Genomic DNA, 26,639 nt, shown 5'->3' with positions numbered 1-26,639 from the left:
GTTTTGAAATTATGCTCCTCATTGTTCCTGTTAAATCAATGCTTTAGCCTGAAGCAACGTCCAAACAAATTACTTTCTACACACTGTCATCACATCCTCAGCAGTCCAACTGTCATCCACCGGGATAGAGGAGTGTGTGAACACCGTGCCCCCACGGACCTCTTGACACCGGGTCCAAACACCACACACACACACACACACACAGGCAGGTCTCGGGCCGTCTCAGAAGCATTACCGAGGGTCTTGCGTTAATGGTTGCCATGTGCAGTTTTACCAGCGTTTAAGGGGCCGCCCGTCTCTACCTCTCTGCTATCATACACTTCCAAAAACATTACCACATAATACCTTAATGCCTTTTGTGTCTGTGCGGGGTTTGAGGGAAAGGGAAAACAGGAGGTAAATAAGGATCCATGTTTGTTCAGGCTGCGCAGGAAAAGTGCCTTATTGTTTTCAAGCCTTCTTCCATCATGCTTTTTCATCCCCGTATCCACCCTCGTTCACCCACCACCCTTCTTTCTCCTCCTTTTTGCAGGCTGTTAAAAGTGGTGGGGCCTGTTGGCTGCCCTGCCGCTCAGACTTGGAGCGAAGTCAGCCTTGTGCGCAGGAGAAAACTGCAAATTAGACTTTAACACGGAAAGGATTCAGAGATTTCGTATTTTGTTTGGATAACACTTAAGCGCTGATATCTTCCGTCCAGTTGGCTGGCCTCCGCAACGCTGATAAATGAGAGATTCATGCTCTTTTTAAAGGCCTTATTGCATTGTAATGAAACACCAAGCAAAAATGCATTCTGACCTCATTTGCAATATAAAAGCCTAGCAACATTCACGTTATAAAATGGATAGTTCCGACTATCTGATTGGATGAGCCACTTTCAAAGCTGTTGTAAAATACAGATAAATATGCTATTGCTACCATATATTCTATATTCATGGACATTTATATAGAATATATGTTATTTTATTTATAAAGTTGCTACATTGCTTGGCAACCATGATTAGCCTACAGTAGGGCCGTAACAGTGTTGTTGCAGTGAACTTGTTAATGCGATATCTGATACGATAACAATTTAAGTTGGTTAAAATCAATCTAAATTATATTTAAATATATTTAAAAACTGAAAATGATACAACCAACGTACAGCGTATTTGGTACTAAATCATCTGTTTCGCACACGTCATTTGCTAGTAGTCTATTCTCTGAGATCTGTGTTGACCTAAAATGTTGACTTTTCATGATTTGTAAAGTATTCATATCGGTCATATCGGCATATCAGCTATAGCATGAAAAAGGCAGATATACCAATCCGATGGTTTATTAATTAACTTAACTGTGTGAAGGCAAGTTGTATAGTGTTTGTTTCATAATCCAATGTTTTTTTTCTCTCGGTAAAACAATTAAATACAGCAGGAATCGACAATATGGACAATACATCAACGTGAATGACTGAAAGAATTGACGAAACTCAGACCAGTGCTGCATCGGTACGAAAGTTTATCCTTTGCACGTGTTTTTAAGCCTTGCGATTTGCTAATATAAATATTCAAACGCAAGAAGAGTTCTCTTTCACTTCTAATCCACACAAAGTTATATCAAAATGCCAGTCTTGGGGAGTATCCTTGCAAACATAGTTGGTTATGTCTAAAATGAACATAAACAGTTGAGAAATAAAATGCTTGTGTACCAGTATATTGGATCCGTGCAGCTCTGAATGTGACGGCAATCTAAAGTCCTGGTGCGCAAAAAAATCACTGGCTAAATAACTTGTTTAACTTAAAGTTAATAACTTTAAAAACACTGTTTATTGCATATGCATCTTTGTCCTGTTGTATTTGTTTGCCTGTTGAAAGTTAAATGGATCCAATCCATGTTCAATAGAAATTATTTGATGATGCAGCAATATAAACTCATACTGATACAGGAGATGCATTAGTGTTTCTCTGTATGTTTGCTCACTCAACTGTTTTTTCAGGCTCCTTTCTCTGTTAGCTGACGACATTGTTCAAATCAACAGAAGTCAGATGTTCTTGAAAATAACATGTTATTAGAGCGTTTCATAAATGCAAACAGCAGTGATCTTATGTAAAAGAAAAGAAGAAAAATGGTATAATACAGGTATTTACTCAGGCCAAGACACACCATGAGGGAGTTTTTAAAGGAAGTTCACTGCCAACAGTGCACCTTCAGATACTGCCGTCAGATGGAATCAATGGAAAGGAAACAGTCTCTTATGAAAAGCGGGCGAGATCTTCCTCTCGGCTCTGTGAGGCGTCCTTGTTCTGGATCGAGGCACTGCACTGTTAAAACACTGACTGCTTTCTAATCTCTGTCTTACAACAGTTGATCTGTGGAAAATATGAAAGATGGAAGTGATACGTCAGAAGAATGAGAGAAGTCTTGTTCTTTAATGTTAAGATCAGCCTCACCACACTATTTTTGAAAGTACATTGACTGAACTGTTTTTCTAAAAAAAAATTTTTTTTGGGCATATTCTGAAGAAAACCTGACTGGCGTTTACTCATAAATGCAAAGTTCTGTCTAGATCTGATAGGTCCTTAACTCAATCTGCTTGCAATCAGCTGATCATTCTATAGGGTTCCTGCGGTATCAGTAGCCAATGAGCATGCGCGCTCAACCTTCAAATACATGGTTAGCATTTGCTGTAGAAGTGTAGCACACTTTCAGAAACCCTCCACCGTCCCCAGCTCCACCTGTATAGATCTGCTACGGGTAATTCATGCTATATTGTGCAGCAGCAGCATGTCTTACTTGCTCACAGCAGTGTGTCATGTATGTTGGCAGTAGCAAGTCCTGTACTTGCTCTATAGCAGCAGCAATAACAGCAGCAGCAGCAGCAGCGTAGCAGATCTCTTCTGCCAAGACCAAACATATAACATTGTCATATCTATTACCATGCCAAACAAGCCGAGAGGTGTCATGACAGAACTATGATGCTGTGCAGTTGCATAATGTGTTTCTTGCTTTTGTAGACTGAAGTAGACTGCTGTAGCCAAACCATGTTATTGTGTGCTTAATCTCAGAAAGAATGAGAAGCTATGGACTAGCTATCGAGGCCCATTGGATTTAGTTTTCATTGTGTTTGCTTTAAGTGGGAGCAAGAAAAGACAAACTTTCCCTGAGCCACTGACAGAGGATATTTATATCGTTTAGAAGGCCCCTTGAATGTGCCACACTGAGGGCGGTAATTGTGTAGGCCTGTTAGAGTTGATTACTAATTTGGAAACCGACAATAGAGTGCCGATTACCCGGCACTTAAACACAATTAGTGAGAGCCGATAGGAGTCAATACCAATACCAAAGGCCTGAAGAGTTAGTCAATAACTGACCCTTGCTTTGTAGCATGCAGTGTGGGTTGGTATGCACTTACCCTTCTGGCTTTTAAATATATCACACTTTGTTTTAATACTAATTATACATTCCTAAAATATGTATATGTGAGTCAATGCTACATTTTTGTTTTAAATACATTTATTAACAAATACATTAGAGTGAATATCATACAATGAATGGAATTCTGTAAACCTCTAATATCAACATGCTTTCAGTTTCTGAACTAAAATACATTTATTTGAATTTATTTTGCTGACCTAAAGATCATAATAAAAGAAGTAAAGTTTAATGAAATTACTGAAATAAAAAGTTTTCTATTTTATTTTTCTATATTTGTTTGATTTCTTTAAAAATGCATTGGAATTTTGTTTCAAAATAATATGTTTTATATTGTTTAAAATATTATAAGCCCTTATTCATGTCAATCTGGTTTAACCAACATGCTGTATGGTGAGCCATTTTGTTGTTATGTGACAAGAAACCATGAAACAGAGAGGGAATATGTTATCATTTTTATGACGTGATATGGTTAGTTCAGATTGTTGGTGTAATATACCTTACACGTTGTTATAATCATTTCAAAAATCTATGTTAAATATAAGGTAACACTTTACGATACGTTTCCATTTGTTAACAATGAAAAATCATTCTAAAGCATTGTTTAAATCTTAATTTAATTTAAATATTAACTTATAGATTATTAAAATCAAAAGTTATATCTGTTGATATTATTTATTGAACTTAAGCTAATGTGAACTAACATTTTGTATTTTTATTAACTAACATTTACAAAGATGAATAAATAATGTAACAAATGTATTGCTCATTAATAGTTAATATGAGTCAATGCATTAACTAACGTTAACTAATGGGGCCTTATTGTAAAGTGTTACCAATTATGAAAAAAGAAAAAGAAAAAGAAAATTATATATTTTTAAAATATGTGCTCACAAAATATTTCTGTTAGCGCCAGTTTGTTCAGACTCAAATCGAGACTCTGGGGTAAGTGAGAGCTTCTAAACAAATCAATACAATAAAGCACATTGAAGCACAGAGTTACTCTCTCCCCCCAAAAAAAGAGTGTGAAATGAAACAGGTACATGTTTGTTCTGAATTTAGTAAACATCTTCATGGATGTTAGCGCTCCTGTTCGTGTTTAGAGTTGGAGAATAATGTGTGGATGTATGGCAATTAACAGGCCTTAATTACGGCTGAATGGAAAGTGAAGAGCTTGATGGTGCTTTCAGGCCTTCAAAAGCCTCGTCTGCTGTTTAATTGGACATTAATCTTTGTGCAGTGTCTGTAATTTAGCTCACAGACACTAAGTGCTGATCTCAAATTGTGTGTTGTTCTCTTGACAAGCAGGAGTCGCCAATTAACCCCTAGTCATTAGACTTGTTTATCAGCATTGGTAATTAAGATGCTAAGTAGGGTTTGCGAGACACTACCATCTTCATTTTCTGCATTGTTGAGGAGAGCAAGAGAGGGTAATATGGCGGAGGGGTGGGGGAATTGTTGATTTTCTTGGCATTGCTGTCAGGATTTTGATACATAATCATGGCACAAATGAGTTTAAAATAGCCAGAATACTTTTTATGTTGCATCACTAAAGTGGCAGAATGTTTTTTTTCCTAGTCCAAACCATGAGGCAGAAGAAAGAGAATGTCTGGGAACGCGTGCCAAATTCCCAAGTCAAGAAATTTGGCTGCTATTAATAGAATAGCGAGTGATTATTTTTGAAGCAGAGCGGAATGATATCATTGCTTCATTTGGATCATTATTTAAGGAGCTCATGTTGTCCTATCACATTTCCTGAATTCTCTAAACATTATTATCACCTCTTTATTAGATCATTGTTATTTATTGTTTTGACTTAACCTTTAGTCACTCAGTTAACTACAATATCCATGTATTGTGTGTTAAATGTAAACCACTGCAGGAATTATTCTGCGAAATCATAATTATGTTTAAATTCCGTGACCAAATGTTTTCTATAACTATGTAATTACGTTGTAATAATTGCAGTGCATTGTTACTACAATGTAATAACAAACTTTGGAGAAGGTTTTTTAAATATCTACCTTTTGAATGATTGAATAAGCAAATAGATGTCAAACGAGACAATTTGTGACATTGAAGCACTGACTATATATCGCACGTGTTATGACAACACATTTGTGGGCACTATACATCTAAAGCTTCTGACATTCTCCAAATGCTGCTCTATTTCTCCAAAGTGCACCTATCCCACCGCTGTTCTCACCTCTACATTCACCTTCTCTCCTCCACCTCTGATGGAAATCAGCCTCTCTGCCCAGCGTGAGGCTCAGATGGATGCAGAGGGTCTGGATCAATACCAAAGGTCATTCTGCTAAAAGGCCTTTGGCTCCGTGAGTCTGAAATGTCAGTGGTGAAATATGTGTCGTGGCCCCGAACCGGACAGCTCTACTGTGTCGCTTAGTTGTTTTGTTCTGTCGTCCACATTAAGCCCGACGGAGCCGTAAACGGTCAGGTATCTAAAACACATTGGCTTGTTTTCCATTACCAGAAATAAAAACAGGAGTGAAATGATGGGATGATTTTAGTGGGTGTGTGGAATCGGATGTGTAAAGACCATGCCAACGAGAGAGATCCTGATTCTTTGAATGCCCTTGTCTAGCGGTGCTCTAAGCCAAGGCTCAGAGTTTGTGAGTGTGTGTAGCTGATTTGTTAAGCGCAGACCTCGTGTGTGTGTGTTTCCAAGGTAAAGCTGGCCAGAAGATGGACGCCTGTTGCGTGTGGCTTTTGATGGAGAGAGGCAGCTGGGTGTGTGAAGAAGTGTAGAGAGCGGAGGCGGTCCAGGCCGCTGCTGTCCTCTATTCACTGGCTCTCGTTAAAGGTCCTCACCCGCTGCTTCCAATCAGACGCTCTTTGTAGCTCTCGCTCTGTGCCAACGCACCCGGCTTACAACTCACCAGCTCTGGCACATCTGTGTCCGCAGGGAAGGAGAGAGAGAGAGATGGGGATGAGGGGTGGTGGGCGGCAGAACAGTGTGGATGGACGGATGTGGTATGAGGAGTTTGTAAGAACCCATAAGAAAGCACAAATGAGATCTCTTTAATGTCGGTTGTGTCTCCAAGAAAGGAACGAGATGGCAAAAGCACATGGAGACTTTCTAAGATATTTACATTTGAGAAATGTACCTCTACCTACATTTTCAAAAGCGTACCTATAAATGCAATTCACTGCAGTTTTCGGTTTAGACAAACCCTCAGTGGACATTTAGCTTACTTTTCACATTTCCGCAGTGAGCATGGGTTGGATATTTTTTTTTCCTGAGGAAAAGACCCCAATAATCTCACATAGCCTTTGTCTCCTCTAGAGTGTCTCAAATTGTGCTTAGATTTGTGCCAGAATACCAGTCAGCAATAAAATGGTCAGAGATTTTAATATAAATGCAAACATCTCTCATCAATTATTTTTTACGTGCTGTTCTTTTCACATTAATTTTATAACTCTGGAGTCTTATCATAAGAACATAGAGTACTCTTTTCCCTTGTTTCTAGTTTTATGAAAATTGGAATCATCTAAGACAAAAGTCAATTTATGAGAGTGCAGCATTTAAGTCAAGAATCTGATGAATGATTCTTGATAAGAAGAGATTTCTTTGCTGAACCCTTTAAAGGACCTTTATTTTAAAGATTGTGGCAAACAGGGAGTCTTGGACAATGAAATAAATATCAAATTAAATCAGATTTGGATGTGATTTTGGTTTTGTGTCATAAAAGGTGTGGTCACATTCATTTTGTGGAAAAAAAGGTCCATTGTCCATTGCTAGTGTATACAATGTATATTTCATTGTCATGTAAACCACTGCAGGTAAACCAAAATCACAGATTATGTATAATATTCATAACCAAATGTTTTGGGTCTTTTATAACCATGTAATTAACTTTAGAGAAGAACAAACTTTTTTTATTCCTACCTTTTGAATGATCGAATAAGCAAATAGATGTCAAAATAGACTATTCTTGGTTTGGGTCTCAAGGAGTCTATAGTTTTTTGTAGGTCTGGATCTTGCAATGCATTACCTTCCCTGCTCAGTAATTTTGATCTTTAAAACATATCTTTAGTTTATTTAAATGTACCCTTTCCTTCATTTACTTGGCCACAGTTTGTTGACTTTCATTAGAATAGTTTGAATTGTTAAACACTTGCGTTCATAAGATTAGTGCCAATGTGTGGCATGACGAAGATTAGCGTGTAATTCTATAAATCTTTGCTTGTGACTTTTTTATGAACTCTCTCATGGATTTCTGCGGCTGATGAGGTGCCTTTGCCAGAGGAGCGCTTTAAGCTCGCCATATATTTTATTAGACAGGCTTGTCAAAACAGACACCACATTGGGCAAACAGTGGCAGCTCAAAGCACAACTCTGACAAGGCCTCGAGCATCAACATAGAGGTCACAGCCCCGTCAGGTTCCCAAGTTTGTGCAGTATCGTCGTCGTTTAGTGTCTCATTGACCCTGTCTCTCAAAAGCTGGTCCAGGTGTTCAACGCCCCATCTTCTTTACAGCTTGATGGCTCTGAGAGGCGGAGCGTGGCTCAGGTTAACTTCCTGTAACCCAAACTCCAAAGAGAGGGGGGAAAGGAGAATTAGTATGTACTCGCACAGAACGCACAGGCTATTGTCGAAAGTGGTGTCTTGTGTCTTGATCCCATTACAAAGGTAAATAAGAAGAGCAGAAAACTATAATTCAAGTGTTCTCATTGCAGTTCATGCTGATGTCATGTGCTTTCCCTCTCCATTCAAGCTTGTATTGTATGTAATTATGTGATTAGCCAGGCTCTTATAACTTGTGTGGAAGGAGAGTTGGTTGGTGCATGATGGTGATGAAGAAGATACTCTACTAGCTTCCTGAAGTAAATGGGAGAGCTCATCAGTTTATGAGCGTCTGATTGGAAGATCGTTGCTTGAAGCTGTAACATAGTGAATATCAGTTAACAAAATCACTTGCATTGAGGGTAAAGAATTGTTTATCGTGATGTAAATGAAATTATTTACTGAACACTGGTGTCTTTTATCATATTGCTGTTGCCAAGTCAATGAAGACTTTTTGATGTTAAAGTGATTTTTGACTTTAAAGCCGCTTCATTTCATGAATCTCAACACCCTTTAACACTTAAAACATCCTCTTTCATTTATTTATTTGGAGGTTAATGCAGGTCGCTGTAGTGCAGCTTCCTCCAAAAACCTGGAGAAAATATTCAAAAAGTCATATGTAGGCTATTATTCAGTCAGCTGGTTCTACCAGGCTGGATGTTGGTGTTTGGAGGGCGATAAAGATGATATGATGTGACGCATTTGCATATCCACAATCCTGAGTGTGTTGTGCACATTGGAGGCCCAGCCTGACCTAATTAAATGCTGCTGGATAACAGTCAAGTCATAAGCACAGCTAGCATGGGCTTTTACAAAAGCTCAACTTTAACTTAAAGAGATTAGACAACTTTTGCAAGATATTAGCTGTTCAAAAATGAGAAAAATGTCCCTAAGCCTCTTGAGCGCGAGGGGTGAGCAAACAGGGGCTCTTTTGTTCCCGTGGAGGGGCCGGACAGTGCCGGGCAGGGGCCTGGCTCCGAGTCGCTGTGTGCGGGACCGGGCAACACTGCTGATCCCTGCCCCTGTAAACCCAATCAGCTCCGGGATTTAGACAGGGATTAGACTCCAACCTACCAGCACAGCACTTGGAAAAAAAAAAAAGGACTGGAGAAGGGGGTGTTCGGCCCACCCAGGAGGTCACGGCAGTAGCGGAGGCGAGTGATGCAAGAGGCGGAGAGGAGAAAAAGGATGAACGTCGAAGGGCAAGAAGAGAACATGTGTCCTAAAAATCATTTGTGCATTAAAGTGGCCCTGTTTTCGAATATTATGTTTCATGCAGTGTGTTATATAGCTGTTTCTCCTAAAAGAAAGCATCAATTCTGAACCGCCGAAACGAGTCGCCAGCAATTCCAGCCTCACTTCCTGTTACATATCTAAGTATCAATGTAGCAAATTTGCATAATGCCAGTCTATGGTCTTCATTGGCTGCCCTTGAATAACGTCTACTTTGAACAGTGTCCACTTTGACCCGCCCTCAAACACTGTAGTTGTAGCTGAGGCCTGGAAGAGTTTGGTTCGTGTTGTTGACATATCGGGAAGACTTTATTTTGAGCGCTGCAAATCCACTTTGCATGCACTTCTACAAGAGAGACGGAATCGCGCTGTAATCGATACGGAAAAAACCGACGCCATCGTTACTGTTTGTATCACTGTGTAAACGTGCTGATGAAGCCTCCGGAGCTGAAATTCCAGCCCGATCTCACGGCAATTCGTACGAATTTTACGAGGTGGCTAATTCGTACTAATTCATACGACCTCACTCGTACAAATTCGTAAGATTTTTGCTAATTCGTACATATTTTACGAGTTACCAAATTCGTATGAATTCGTACGAATGACCTACCCCTGACCCCGCCCCTAAACCTACCTATCACGTGGGTTTAGACAAATTGTACGAATTCGTACGAGTGAGGTCGTATGAATTAGTACGAATTAGCCACCTTTTAATCACTTGTACGAATTCGTACGAATTGGTCGTGAGATAGCGTTGGAAATTCAGATATAGTAGGCGTTTGGTTTCCAACAAGTGCTGTAAGCGGTAGACCAATCACAACCGAGTGAATCATCTGATCAATCAGAGTAGAGTAGGCTTGCAGAAAAGATGACTTTAGATCGAACAAACCTTTTTAGTAGACTTTTTGAGAAATTAGGTGATGTGCATTTATGAGAAAATTGTGTTTTTTTACCTTGGATGCATGCAAATCTACTGTAGGAGACCTCCAAGATAAAATTAGGAACCTTTAAAATAGTGTAGAGGCATTTTAAGTCACACTTAAAAATGTGTGGATGTCATTTCATTAGAAACAATGTCCGAGCAAGTGGCTTCTGCAAACAAATTCTGCTTGAGCTTTTCTCAGAACTAATTTCACTTTTCTAAACCATTTTTTTGCTATGACTGAATAACCTGGTTGTTTAATGAGTTTTAGTGGATGTATAAATTCAGTTCTTCTCAAGTTCACAGTGTCCTGTTTCATCACATTAACTATTGACATATATTTTACTTTTGTCTTCATTTTAAACATTTAATCTAAAACGTAACACACACGTTTTACCTGTAAAGTCTGCTTGTGTTGTCATTCTGAATGAATGAATTATATGGTAGAAATATGGTAGCAACACTTTAAGTTTTAAAGATTGAACTTACATTTACAGTTAAAAAATCAATAAAAAATCTATTTGATACCTTTATAATATAATGACAATCCAATGTGAGCTGTAAACAATAAGCTGACTTTCTGATGTTCTGTTCTCACTACAATTTTCTCCCTCATTTAACAGTATTTTACTGAAAATTACATGAAATGTCCCATTAGATCTCTTACAGTTCTTCAATGTATAGAGTAAGGGAACTTATCAATTAACAGGTTTCGTACCGTAGCATTTTTAGTCTTTTACCATTAAAATTACAATACTTTTTCTTAAGTAAACAATAAATGGCTCGATATTTTGGATTCAATGCAATTGAATTTAGTGTACATTATACCTATACTTTCTTTGGACCGCTTATTAAAAACGAAATTTGATCAAATACATCAAAAATACGTTCAATTAAGATATGACTGTAAATCACAATGCCCTTTTTATTAATCCAACGTCTTTAGATAACAAATTTTCATATGTGCTGTCACTTACAACAAATGTAAAAGATTCCAAAATAGAGAGAGAAATCACAACAAATGACTTTTCATCAGGTCAGACGGCTGGAGAACGTGATATCTCTCTCTGAATGTGATAATCGATAAACTTGAGAAAGCTTCATTGTGGCCTTGCATCAATCTCTTTTTCTCTCCGCGGTGGGCGAGCGGAGACAGATAAAGACACACAGATGCTTTGGTGTGTAACGAGGCCTGGCTCCTGTCATCACAAACCCCTCGTTGTGCCTGTGAAATCCTCTCTCACACACACACACACACACACTGAGATAGAGGGTGGCTAGACACAGCAGCCATGTGACGGGTGTCATATGGAAGAGCTTTAGTCCCTGTATCATCCTATCAAAGGAATGCTGCCTACGCCTGGATCTCCCACAAAGCCACCTCATGTGTGCCAGTCCAGAGAGGTGCAGGGGACAGAGCGACGCTGCATAAACACACACGTACACACATCTGCAAGTTTGATCCTGTACTCATGACCGTTTGTTGTTTCGACACTGTGGTAACACGCAATTGTTACATTTAAGGATCAGTTGATTCAGTCGTATTAAATCTGTTTTTAGACTTTTTCAGATTAACCATTTAGATCTTACCATACAAAGCACAATTACTTTATTTCGTTTGGTAAACGGAGCGGATATCCATGTCACGGACATCAGATGAGGACAAAATGTAGCTGAATTTAGCTGGATAAAGACATATTGCCAGAGATGGTCTTATATTTGGGAGATTGGGAGAGGGTCCGTGGCTCTGTCATTGGGAAAAAGCGTAATGGCTAACTTGGATCAGGTGTGCCTTGATAACCAATCACAATACATACAGCCTTGAAGTCACTGAATTTCGTTTGGAGTTGTGCGACAGTCAATCACTGTTTGCGGACCCTATAATGATAAGTGCTGTAAGCTGAATCATACCTGTAGCGCAATTGTCCGTGACTCTTCTTATGAAACAGCATTTTTTCGGTGTAAACTAAAAATAGATGAATCCAAAACGAGCGTTTAAGAGCTGTTGATTCATTAAATGATAAGCTATTTCCTCTCAAAAGTAGTTTATTCAGCGTATAGTGAAGCCTCTCTTCCATTGACATCCATTAAAAAAAAGAGCCTTTTGTAGTAGGCTTGCTTTTAAGTGGCTTTGGGTATTGCCTTCCGAAGAGGTGCTTATAGCTGAATTGAACTTGTTTTATAAATGATGAACTTTGCAACATTGGTGCAAGTTATTGAACTGAACTAAAACAACATTGAACTGAACATTGATGGATTTGGCAACATTAACACTACTATTTTCCTGTTAATGTGAAGCTCATTTGAATAATCGGTACTGTATGAATCTAATAGCGACATTAAAGCAGACTCTATTTGACCATGTGAATCAACCATAGTTCAAGCTAAGGTTTTCCCTACACCATACATTATTTGTAGTAACTCCCATCCAATGATCGCAAAGATCTTACTTCTGATAAGAAACAAAGTTTCAGCTTCCAAATTCTGTCCATTTTTTTATCACAAAGTCCAAATAATTAAATGGCGCTTTGACGCTCTTAAAAGTGATGTGACAGATTGCTGTTCCACCGTTTTAAACTTCCCTGTTGTTTACAGTATTAGTTGGGAGAGATGTTTTTCTTATAAAATCCAAACTTTTGGTATCGTTAGATATCAGTCTGAATAATCAGCTTTCGCTATTGCCGGAGAAATTTAGTATCGGTACATCTCTATATATAATATAGATGAGTTATAGATTGATATATACATTTTAGATAATACAAATGTAATATAATAGTATAATATATTAGGTGATAGTTTAACAGTTCTTAGTAAACAATACATACAAATACATAACATAAAAATAGGCTTCATGTAACATCTAAATTAAGTGAATTTATTCCAGATATATGTATTATGACTGAATCAACCTTGATATGGGGTGGTGATGGCGCAGTGGATAAGACACATGCCTTTGGTGTGAGAGACCCGGGTTCGAATCCACTGTGAGACACCAATGTGTCCCTGAGCAAGACACTTAACCCCTAGTTGCTCCAGAGGCGTGCGACCTCTGAAATATATAGCAATTGTAAGTCGCTTTGGATAAAAGCGTCAGCTAAATGAATAAATGTAAATGTAAATGTAAATGATATATTAAGTATCCGCAATGAATGCAATTTTTCCAGTCTATGAAAAACTTTTTTAATATTTTTTTTTTAATTTGAATAAATTCTCGTCTGACACATCTAAACATCCTGAAACTTGGGATCTTTCAACAGTCAAAGGAAGATAAAGCTGAAGTCATCTCACATGGGTCTGACCTCTGAAGTGTCCTTTCCTTCAGCCCGTTGAGTTCCTGCACCTCTGCTATCTGCTTCACATTCTTTCACGTTAGCAGCATCACCCCAGCGGACAGCCTCTTCACCAGCCTTATACACCCTATCTGTGTGTGTGGCGGCAACTATCTTGGCCTCTCAGTTAATTGGTAACCAGAGTTTTTGAAAACTGGAAGAGCTTTTGAACACGATCGTAGACCATGTCTGCATTTGGTAAGTTTTTTTAGCGCATAATTTTGGATAAGGAGTGAGTTGTAAGTCAGGCATTTTGGAATGATTTATTGCGGTGTGAGATTGTGCAAGACGTGGATGTCTCTTGCCTCTTTTGAGTTCAATGTATTGTGTTGTATTTACCAGGAGTGAAAGTTTTATACGGACATAATAACATTATTATTATCTTTACATGACATATTCTCACAGGTTCTTTATTAGCATAAAAAAACCTGCAAATCTAGACCTTCTGTTCAATTTGTCTTCTGTACGTCTCTTTTTATCTCAACTACATAACATATTATTACACAGTACAATGATTGATAGTGATTTTTAGTTCAAGGTCATCTTGCTATGACAATAAAATCAATATTTAACAGGGAAACGAAATGAAATGAGTTTTCCTGCTCTGTCTCTCCTGCATGCGTGCTGTGTTTATCTCTGTTGGTGGCTGCTTTGGAGGGTCATTCATATTGTGTCGTGTGGGCCTGTTAAATCTAAGGGAAGATGGTCATTCTTCATCGTCTTGTTAGGTCTGTCCTCCTCTCTCTCCATCTGACAGCCTGGCCGCTCACCTTTAACCTCCACTCCACTACTCATTCTGTCCATTTTCTGTTATGTCCAGGGAAGCTGTGATATCTACAGCTGGGGTGAGTCTTCAGAAAAGACAGAGTTTGCCCCCAGGCCACACTCCATCACTTCAAACAGTAAAATGGCAACATCCTTTTGCTTTCATATGTGATGTGTAGAAATTATACCTCTGAACCGGCACAATATTATTTGTGGGGGTGCGCAAATATAAAAATGATTGCTAATTGGCAGATCATTATTTTTATGTTGTCGATGACGATGGCTGATATTATAAATCGAAATTAATAATGTCTACATAAATCCAGCTAAATTTTCAATATCAGACAATCTAATTTGCACAATAAACCAACTGAATTATTTAAGAATAAAACATTAATATAGGCTCATACCGAAATGTTTGCTGATATATCCTGGTTCTGTAATCCCATTGGTTTGAAGACCTTGGAAAATGAATTAGAAAAAAAACAACTAAAAGAACAAAAGTGGGTGATGTGTACTATTTTTCATAAAAAAAAAAAAAAAAAAAAAAATATATATATATATATATATATATATATAACAGAAGTCCACTCTTAAATATCCAAAACAAATTAAGTTCATTTCCAATATCCAATGCAAAGAAAAAAGAATTGTCCAATAACACAATAATTGACCAGTATCCAGCATGTCTGGACATTAAATTCTGTATACATTTTTCATATAAAAAACTATATAAAAAAAGAAGGTATATTCAAAATCTACTGATCAGGGTTATTAGTGTTAACTAAAACTAAAACCATAAAAAAAAAAAAAAACATTTTAATTTCTTGAAATAAAGAAAACGTAAAATATGACATAAATGAAATAATATATATATATATATATATATATATATATATATATATATACACACATTTGTTTAGTTTGTTACATTATTAAAATACAAACATTTAAACTAAAACTTGCTACAAACTATATAGACATATTAAAATAAATAAATAAATACAAATTAGGGTAAAAACAAACAAAGAGAATTACATAAACTTTAACTTAAACTAAAATTAAAACAGAAAATATAAAAATGACATCCAATTCAAAATATTAACAACAACTATAATAGTATAAAAATTATATAACACTGTGACTGGTGCAATAATACTAATACTAATATTGGCTAAGACAGATATGGTCTCTTATATGTTGTGCTTTCTCAATCATCAGACTGCTGATCACATTGCTTCTACGACTTTGGGTGTGCAATAAAAAAAAAAGAAACAAATAAATAAATACAAGGGCAGAGGAAAGCGATAAAATACTTCTATCAGTCCATTTCCACAGCCCTCCCCTCCTGTCCTTGTTCCTTGATTCCTGTTTAATATAGAGACTGATGAGCCCAATTTGGCTGCGTTTCTCCCACTGCTGGATGATTAATAGTGCTGTACGGTAGCATCGAGGAGCTGTCCTCTCCTTTGGCCCTCTCATCACGGTGATAGCTCTACCCCGCGCCCTGAATTGATGACAGAGGCTGGCCATTTGCAAATCAAATGGAGAGAGGCTGACTGTAACTCTGACACCTCCATGTCCCCTCTCTTTCTCTCGGCCTCTCTCTCTCACTCGTCCGCCCTCTCGTTACTCCCTATTTCACTTATTTGTTAAGTGTCTCTCCCATTTGTTATGCAAATGAGACGGGTGAGAGCCAGGGGTACGACATCATCTCCAAAGCATGATAAATATTTGATCAGGCGTAATGGAAATTGTCAAGCCCGTCTAATTGTGTCACACATTATCTGAAGGGAAGTAGCAAATTTGGACATAGCCTTTGATCTCTCTCTCTCTCTCTCTCTCTCTCTCGTTTCTGTCTCTCTCAGCCAGCACAAATGCTCATTTGCTTTCTCTTTTCCTCTCTCCATTCGCTATGTGCTCTCATACAAGCAGAAAGCCACAGCTGAAATTCTCTTGCAGAATCACATGACCAAGAGACGTTGTGTCATTGAAGTCTCCCTTTCCTGTGTATTTACCCCCGGTGTCCCACACCACTCTGTATTCGGGCCGTTTTTGTTTCCTTTGTGTTGTGCATTGCATTCTTGGCAATTCAGTTTTTTTCCTGTTTGAGGAAATGCAAGGTTACACAGAGGCTGGTTAGCCTCTCTCTTGTGTTTTCAGACTATACTGCTCAAAGTAAACAAACAAACAAACAAACAGAGTCACAGTTGTGCTGATATTCAGTACGACAGCACTCTGCAGTTTACCATTATTGGTTATACAATTTCTGGTTACTTTTGCTGCTCTATTTTAAAACTTCACTGCCATACTTAGCAAGTGGGCTAAAAACTGCCACATGATGTCACACATTTTTTTTTTGTGAAAAACAGACTCCAAACTGGAACATACTCAGCGAGGAGGCACTCCAGCGGCAGGCACAGTGGTGTTGATGCCTCTGGCTGCGGTTAATGGCCTGGGTTGTGTGTGCCGAATGCACTTTGTGGCAGTAAAGGTTGTGGAGTCTGCGCATCTGGCTCTTGTGTTACTTTCTTTGCTCGTCTTCCACATGGCTCGGAGGCACGGCGGTGAGCTACCTGCTGAATCTCTGGAGACCGCTGGGATATTTATTCAGCCTGTGTCCACTCTGACCTCCCGCGCTTCCCCCAGCGATGGGATGTCTAGTCAGACCGCTGAAACGAAATTTGCGGAGGTACCGCGGGGAGCGGCAAAGAGCTCTGAGCGCCACTGTCTGACTCGTGACAAATAGTTGCTCTGCTCCGCTTCGTCCCCGGAGAGGGACACCTTATTTAGGATGTCACGCAGTGAGCAGAGGCAGAGATAACAGAGACAAAGCAGGGGGGTCAGCTCAGATTACCTAGGAGACCACCTCCGTTAAAGGGTGCCATTTGTTCCCAAATCGACCTGACGACCCCCCTAATTACCAGCCAATTATCTGGAATTCGCTGCAATTCGCTGGCGCTTTAAACAGGAAAATTGCCTTTCATTCTCCAACCGCTCGCCACGGCCCACTTGTGTGTTACCGCACGTGTACCGCAGTCTCAGGTACGAGGCGTTATTTATGTGAGCGGAAACCGGCCCTCTGCTGCTAATGAAGTCACATGCTCTGGTGAATGTTAATTAAGTGAAGAAACACGTTGCATCATTAAGCATTTAGGACATAGTGGAGTATAATAAAGAGCCTTTCCTAGTTAGCTTACCGTGAGGCCTGACCTCGGTATTGAGATGTTTTTAAACAAAACATTATTTAAAAAAATTTGACATTAACTCTTGCCATCTTTTCTCCTTGATTAAAAAACAACAACTTTTTGGTTAATTACAGGTTAGGTATAGTATTTAAGTATTAAAGGTATAGTTTTAGAGATTGTTTCCAAACAATATATTCATATAGTTGTATATTCTGGCCTGTATTCATTTATTTTAGAGGATGCATTATTAGATTTAAATAATACAATAGAAGTTCCACTGTGATTCTGTAGTCTATATACATGATTTATTTACAGTTATCCATAGTTATCTAAGTATACTCTTTTCTTGAAAGCTAGAATTCTTGTTAAAACTATCTCTCAAACACTATTAATCACAATATAGACTTTCAGTCTCATTTGCAATATTTACTCACAATAAATACATGCCTTCATTTGAAATCATTAGAGCACTAACCAACAAGAGAATTCTCAGTCATGCTCAATCAACTCACTCAAAGCCCACTTTTAAATTTCATAAAGTATCATTTAGTAATAAACTAAAATCTAAATACATTTTCGGTTTTCCCAATTCCTTTAAAAGCTTGTTTAATTTCAGTTCAGCCTTATGCAAAAATAAAAATAAAAAATACCAGTGACTAATCACAATCAGGTATTTTAGAGCACCGGTGTAATAAGCAAATGTTATATATAGCAAATTACATTGAGGGTGCAGATATTTATCTGACCATCAGGTATGGACCATGTTATGCACCATGCTGTCTCTAGCGGTTAACGGTGCAGGTCCCTCTGTGGTCTGGCCCCCTTTCCCAGAATTCTGAGAGTCAAGCCCATTGTTTGTCAGGCATGTATATAGCATTGTGCTATGACTGATTGTCGCCTGAGCAGGTTCTCAGCTCTGTTCTGCAGGAGAACCGGCCGTATTGTTCTTCAATGCACTTGTTACCATTTACTCTACTGCCACATCTGTTTTCCTGCTTCCTTCCCTCGGCACAACATGATGACTTCCTTTTCAGACCTGTTATTCTGCCCTGCGTGAAAAATAGTGAAAATGAGAATGGATTGACAGATTTATTGATTAGCGCTTTTTTTTTTTTTTTTTTTTTTGAAATGCAAATGCTGAGTGTTGAGGAAAGTAAGGGAACCAGTTATACGGTCATGATAGCATAATTGTATTGGATATATTCTCACAAATGGTGTGTGGTGGTCTTCTGAAATGAGGAAAATTCCCGTCTGCATTTAATATACAATTAAAATTAAATTATAAAATTCCCGTCTGCATTTCGACTACATTTCCATTTATATTATATAATAATAATACTAATATATATTTTTTTATGAATTCAATGTTCAATAATAGTTTTAATCAAGTCATTCAAAACTATTTAAACATTTAAATAGATGTAAAATAATTCAATTAAGTTATTTAAATCTCAAATTCAAAGTACAAACTGAACGTTTAAAGGGATAGTTCACCCAAAAATGAAAATTTTGTCATCACTCACTCACCCTCAAGTTGTTCCAAACCTGTATGAGTTTCATTTTTCTGTCGAACAAGAAATGAAGATATTTTAAATAATGTTGGTAACCAGACAGAAGACGCTAGCCATTGACTGTCATATAGTAGAAGTATTTTTTCCTACTAAGTAATGACAAAAGTAACATTTTTGGGTGAACTATCCCTTGAGGTTGTTTATTTCTATCTAGTCTCTCCACCAATTTGTCCCATTCATTTGGATCTGCTGGCATCATAGGTTGACATCACAATCTGTCGAATATCAGCATGCTTCCCCTACGCCATGCCACCCTATAGGACCTCAGTGAGGACGCAATGTGCTCAAGGAAGGTGAAACATACTCTGCCTTTATTTACACACACTTTGCGTGTGCTTTATACAATGCATATTGTTTCAAAGCAGCTTTACAGCGATAAAAGTGAAAATAATGATCAATGATGCAAACAAAGTTCAATTATGCTGTAACGCAGCTTTAAAAAAGACAATAGTGTCATTCAGCTGAAGTCAGTTCAGTGTTGACTCAGTTTGGTTCAAGAAAAGTTCAGCAATTATGGAACAAGTTCAATTGAGCTATGAAGCAACTCTGCAAAAAAACAGTGATGTCATCAGTGATGCCACCACTGACCAATCACAATAAGGGATTCTAGAGCACTGGTGTAATAAGCGGATTTTATATATATTTAAAATAGTGTTTATTGTTGTTATTATTATTTACAGTATTATTTCTGCACTGCCAATTATTTTCTCATCCAAAAGGTTTTTGCCTTCTCAGATGGGTTTTAATGGAATTGAGTTTAAATTCCTGCTGTTCAAAACTATCCACTGCAATCACTTTAAGAGATATTATTTCTTTCAACTGCTGCATTTCTCCAGTGAAGCTTTCATTACAAGGATAAAAACGCTCGAGCAAATTAGGTTCAGATCTCTCTCACTTCAGCTCTGATGTGATGTGTTGTGTGTTTCATCACTCTCGAAGAAGACTAAATGACCGGACTGACCATGTAGGCCTTCATCAGCAAAAGAGGATCATATTTACGTTAGTGAGTTCTGACACTCGGAGAAGTTTCCCTGGCTTATGTTTAAGTGGGCTTGAACATAAGTAGATTGACCCCTGCTCACAACAGAACCAAATAAATGCACTTTAAAAAAAAAAGGTCTAATCAAACCTGACGTTTTATTCATTTAGTGGTCTTTCTTTTGCACCAAGACAATTCAGGATCACAGATTAGAAGTGCCATATGAGATGATTTGAAGGGAATAAAGTAGAGAGGAAAAAAGGTAAAGAGAAAAAGGTTCCGTTCTGAAATTTCTGTAGTACACAAAACATCGAAAACAGCAGAGGTTAAATAAGATTGGACAATTATATCATGCTATAAAAATGTATCAGTTTCTAAATCAACATCATAGCGCTATCATACTGACATACAATGCTAAATTTGACATTCGTTTTTTTTCACAGTGATTTGATTCAAGCTCAGTTGGGTCTCTGTGACAGTTCCTGTATCATTTATCAGACACATGGGCAGTTTAATGAAGAAAGCTCGTTTCTTAGCTCTCATCGGAGAGAATGGAGGGTGTATCTACATTTCTTATAGTCGCTTTTCCATGTAGTGGCCATTTCTCTATAAATGTCATTCTCAGCTGAGGTGATGATTTATGATTGGTAAGACAGTGTTGTGATTGGAGCAAACTATAGCTTACTGTGCTGAGTACATGGCATAATTCAATTACAAACATACAACAACATACAAAAATATGCAACGTGCATTGATAAATATTTCATAAATATTGTAAATAATGTAATATAAATAATGTAAAAGTGCAAACTGAATTTAATGTTTTCAGAGACTTAATTGTGTGTTATTCACAGTTACATGAACATGTATTGTAGTTTAAATTGAATTAAATGCAATTAGTTGAATGTAAGAGTGCTGTTTTTTTACCCACTTATGTAGGACTTCAGTACATCTTTAAATGTGATTTCACTATTACTAATATTGTCTTTGAAATTTGGTTAGTGTACTGACAAGTGTACTGACAAGCATTTATTGTATGTGTATATATATATATATATATATACATATGTGTGTGTGTGTGTCTATAATATATACAAAGCATAATTATTGTAAAAATATACTTTCATATAATTTCTATTGAAACTTGTATGTCATGCGTTTAAATATATTTGTAATTACACATTAGTAATAACGAAGTTGCAATTTAGGATTACAATATATTCAATTGAAATATGATATCAAATATCACACTGCAGTTTAAATTAAATTAATTACTTTTGATGCGCTTTAGTATGTTAGTCAACAAATAAGTGTACTACATTAAAACAGAATTATTTAAAATGTACTGTAAAGTAAAAAAAAAAGTTGGACATTTACAGTTCACTTTTTCACTTTTTTAAAATTGTACTTAGTGGTGTAAGTGTACTTTCTTAAGTACACTTAAGTGACATTTAATTTAATTGATATTTTGTTTTCTGCAAAAACAGTTTTTTTTAAAAATATACTTTTAAGATTTGAAGTACACACTTCTTTTTCACATGGGATCATTTTACAGCGAGTAGTGTCCAGTAATCATGCTGTAAATAAAAAAAGCTTGTTTTCATTTTTAATGAACAAATGTCTCCTTCTATCTTACCACTATTAGACATGCTATCTTTTTAAATAGTCGGCAGTATACAGTATACTGTGCCGTAAGCAGCATGATAGTATTTCATTCCCACCATAAAAGGGCAGAAAGATATGTTAATATGTGAGTCTGATATTACTTCCAGTTAAATCATCTAACTCATGTGAGTGCATTGCATTGTGGGATACAGTTTTCCATGCATGATCTGTTATATACAGATCAAAAGTAGGTTATCCGGTCATTCCGTGCAGAAAATGTGCGTGCTGCAGTGCACTGCCTCCTGCAACAATAGTAGAATTAGCATTGGGCTGCTGGTGGAGCGTTCTGGTTTCCAGCTTCTGTATTGAGTCCTCAGTCTGGGCTCCTTTAGCTCTTTCCTGGCGGGTCAATGAGGCAGAACAGTGTGATTAGACGGCCCAGTGCTGTGGCTGGCTTATTGAGCGACCCCGGCTAATTCACTTGACCCGCTCGCCCGAGTCCACACACATGAAAAGACCAGCGGAGAAGGGCAGGTGTTCTGTATCATGATGTCAGTGTGTCTTCTGATCTAGTTTGATACATCATGTAGAGTAAACTAAAGCATTAATGTACAACAGTTCATATCTCTGCTGTGAAATGTACGGAGCCCTGCACATGACTTATGGAGGGGAACGTTTTTTTAATGTAATAAATAAACTGTAATATAATAAATAAATAAATATAATAAATTAATCATATTTAATAAATAAATAAATCGTTTTCCTCACTTTAGAAAATCGTGGTCATGTCGTACTAATTTGATAAACGTATTCAATTGAACTATGTCAAAATGCAGGAGCAAATTTGTACAGCATGGTCACGATTTACCTAAAACGAGTGAAGAAATGAAAAAGATGTGGCCACAATTGAACTAAAACGAGGTAATGAATGAATAAAACGTGGTCACCAATTAATATGTCGTGGGAACAAATTCTTGATTCATGGCTACAATATCTATTTTATTTTATTTATTTTTTGTCATGTGCAGAGCTAGGTAGATTTGAAATGTTTAAAATTGAGAAAAATGACCACAAAACATGCACACAGAATGAATCAAATCCATTACAGTTCCAGTCTTTGTGCTGTTGATTTACAACTTGATTTCCAAGCAACTGGCTTTTGTGTAGTTATGAGAACACACACACACACACACACACACACACACACACACACACACACACACACACACACACACACACACACACACACAAAATTGCTAGAAGAACTAGGATGATTTCCATCTTTAGATTTTATCCTGTATGTTTTTGATAGGAAAAAAAAAAAAAAAAAAAAAAAAAATACTAGCAAATTTGAGTGGTCATAACTCCAGTATTCATCCTGTACTCTTTGTACCCGCTGTGGATTTTTCCCGCCTCTGTTTGCCAGTTTCTTGTACTGTATCTTTGTAAGTAACAACCCCCTCAACCACTACCCCACTTCACCCCCCTCTCTCTCTCTCTCTCTCTCTCTCTCTGAAATCTCCTCCTTTGCTCACGTCCCCGTGCGCCGGCAGGTCAGTGGCATGCTAACACTTTTGTCAGTGTGATTAATAGCATGCTGGATTGTCGTTAATTCACTGGCTAATGACTAAGACCGGGGCCAGTCCAGGAGTAATCGGGTGATGTATAGGTGGAGAGTGCTCTCCGAGCCAGAGGTGAAAATCATTTCCCAAATTCAGATACCGTCGCAAGCCCAACCAATGGCTTTTCCTGTTCATAGAAACGAATGCATTTCTCTCTTTCTCTTTTCTCTGTTATTCCCACTGGGGTAACTAAATGAGGCTGTATAATACACACAAAACTGAGACTTTACTTCTTGGCAGGATATAATTGGAAAGGATCGAATGTATGTTCTTTGGGTTCATAAGATGGCTCTGATCTGAGTTTGTGAGATTGTGCTAATCGTGCACCTGCTAATATATAAAAAACACACTAACGGTTTATTTGTCAAATACATATTATTATTTTAGTTTGTGGGTCAGTTGGAATATAAATATATGCACTGCACCATATAAACTAATGTTCAAATGTTGGTAAGATATTTTTTTTGATGTTTCAGAAAGTCTCACCGTTCACACCAAGGACGATAACTATAGCGATAACGATAAAGATGTAGTTCTAAAAATCATTCTCAATATGAAAGAATAGCAGAGTCCACCACACAACTATAACGATAACGGCACAGAGAAACAATATCAATGGAATCACTTGCATGTCATTTTTTTTTTTCGCACTAAGCGATAAAAACACTGACAGCCAATCAGAATCCATCCTGCTATAAAGAGCATTTAAAGCGGTAGACGACAAAACTGCAGCTTGTGCTTAGAACGAACAGAACGATATGGATGCTAATATAGTTATCATTAAAATACAGTAACAGTAAATACATCATAACAAACAAACCAAAAATACAGTAAAAGAGTAATATTGTGAAATATTAATACAATTTAAAATAATTTGCTTTTTTAAAGGGGCTATTCGTAAGAATTTTAATGTATTAGTCGCTTTTTATTGCCAATTTGTTAACAGCTTGAAATGAAACTTAAATTAGACCTTCCTCGACTTCCTTGGCTGTCTGTGAAATCCCGTAGAGTGATTTTTATGTTACTCGGGACGTTTTTGCCAGGAAAACCAAAAGGATGTGCCGGTTATGCGCGCTCCGAGAGCCTCTCTTTCGTTCATGAACATATTGCTTATATTCAGGATCCTGCCGAAAGAGCCATTCTGTACTGTAATGCCAATGTGTCATGCAAAGAAAAGGGATTAATTCAAACCATGGTCTCACATAATCAGATCTATTTAGTATATAGTCTCAAATATACTTTATAATCAAATGATCATAACATTGTCATTTCAATAAGCCTACCTCATCTGTCGCCATGAATTGCAGAGCTGGTGCAAACATATCCACATCTCTACGATCAGATGCTTTCTTAACTGACGTTTTCTCACCACTGTAATTTTTGTTGTGAGTTTGATTTGTTATTGAGAGAACAATTGACATATTTATCTAAACATCACTCTCAGCAGCATGGCCGGCGTCAAGATATTCATTAAAACTCAGTTACGTGTGTACTAGTGCGAATGAGCCATATGTTGCTGGCTGCAGTTCGATTAACGGCCACCGGTGTCACTAATAACAAGGGTTTCCGAATTCTACGTATAACCCCTTTTATTTTAAAAAGGATAAATTATAATAAATGTAATTTATTCCTGTGATGGCAACTATACTCCAGATTTCAGTGTCTCACAATATTTTTTAATATGCAGCTTTTTTCAGGATTCATAGGGTTACTAGATCGTTGAAAAGAACAGCTTTTCTTTATAAATTGATTTATATATAAATATACATGTACATACTGTATACACTCCTATAACGACATAAAGACTCCTATCTTTTGAATATATTTGGTGCTGTGTGGTCACCATTTCTTTTCCCAATACACCCATGTACATGCTGATGTTCTGCTTACAACAGCAGTATTATGATGATGATGATGATGATGATGATGATGATGGTTATATCTGTACATTCATCTATATATATCTTGGATAGACAATTTAATTCAAATGTTTATTCCGAAATTACTCTGATCATGGCTTTAATTTTCAGAATAACTGATTTTTGAGTATAGTCATTGCTTATCCAACTCTTTGCAAATAATCTTGCTTTGCTTGCAGGAGTGTGTTTAGTGCAGTCTCCCCACTGAAATAGAATTGCTTTGATGGCATAGTGTTTAAAATGAAACATTGAATTATTTATTGCTTTCAGGAGTTTAAAATGAATGTTTATCATGGCGTTGGTCTTGCGTAATGTCCATAATATAGAGTAGGAAGTGAATGAGCTGCAGTGTTTGTGGAGTGGATGGAGCATATGCTGTTGTGTCATTATCCAGACGTCTGAGACCTTCTGGCACTTATTAGCAAACCTTAGCCTTTTCCTGCATCCACGTCCCCGTCTGCCTCCTCTCTCTCTCTGTTTGCCTCTTTCTTGCCCCCATGGGTGATGTTTGCAACTCAATTTGGCAAATGTAAGTTAGTATTGATTATTATTAATATTTATCATGTTTGTGAAAATGTCTTTTCCCTGGTGCTATTAATCTGTCGTGTTAATAAATGTCTGCTCAAGGCCTTGCGCTGCTCCCCGGGGAGCAAGGCAGACTAGAATGGCAATCAGGAGAGGCTGACAGGAACTACACACACACACACACACACCACACTAAACTACACTACACACCACACACACGCACACACAGAGCCAGTTTCCCGCAGGCCCTAATATGATTTTGGTAACTGATTAGGCTTTGTAAAACCAGGTGTGGGGATTTAAGCCTTCTAATTATGTGCATCAATTAAATGCTAAAGGTGCAAGAAATCTTTGTGCTTTGTAGCATGGTGAATATTATTGTGCTACCCCATTGTTTTGGTTCATAACTCTGGTATTACAGCAAAGGGGTTTCTTTTTCTTCTTCTTCTTTTTTTTTGTACTTCAAACTTAACACTCTGCTTTGCAAGTGCAATATTGTCAAAACCACTCTAATCTAAACATGTTGTTGTCAATATTGCTGAGATGCACAGCACATCAGAGATCAGAGCTGTATTTGCCAATACAAGCTTAATATTTTTTAATTACTGGCATGGGCATAATTAGGTTGATTACTTAGGTGCAAAAATAGGTCTTTATATTTTGGCCTAATAAGGGCATTTAATGGCCTAATAAAATGCTTAATAAAATAATGTTTTAATGACAACCTAGATCCCTAATATTTTATTATGCAGCATCTGTTTTATAAAGACAACAGGGACCTTAAAGGCCACCTGATATCAAAATGTAAGCTTTTTAGCTTTTAGTATGAATATGTTAGCATTAAGGTTATGAATAAGCTGGTCTGGTCCAAAATGATGACAATATTCGCATTTAGGAGATATAAGCATTCAAAACTTACAGTCTCTCACTTCCGCTAAAATGGATCAATATGGATTTTTATGACATCATCAGCATCTCATCACATCT

The 26,639-nt window shown here is 37.4% G+C and overlaps 1 protein-coding gene across 9 annotated transcripts in view; it reads left to right on the top strand.

The window, feature by feature from the left end:
- prdm16 (PR domain containing 16) overlaps positions 1–26,639 on the top strand; it is a 248,813-nt gene that overhangs the window by 44,945 nt on the left and 177,229 nt on the right. Inside the window, exon 1 of one of the 9 annotated variants that reach the window (XM_056246787.1) lies at positions 13,598–13,676. The exons of the other annotated variants lie outside the window; for them this stretch is intronic. Within the exon in view, the coding sequence (XP_056102762.1) occupies positions 13,664–13,676 (13 nt within the window). The 5' untranslated portion in view covers positions 13,598–13,663. Of the gene's footprint in view, positions 1–13,597; positions 13,677–26,639 lie in introns of those variants that run through there. 9 annotated transcript variants of the gene reach the window in all.

This window comes from Rhinichthys klamathensis, unplaced genomic scaffold (genome assembly GCF_029890125.1).
Source record: "Rhinichthys klamathensis goyatoka isolate OS25496 unplaced genomic scaffold, OSU_Roscu_1.1 h1tg000040l_1, whole genome shotgun sequence".
In the NCBI taxonomy this organism is placed as follows: Eukaryota; Metazoa; Chordata; class Actinopteri; order Cypriniformes; family Leuciscidae; genus Rhinichthys; species Rhinichthys klamathensis.
This window is presented reverse-complemented; position numbering and strand designations above follow the sequence as displayed.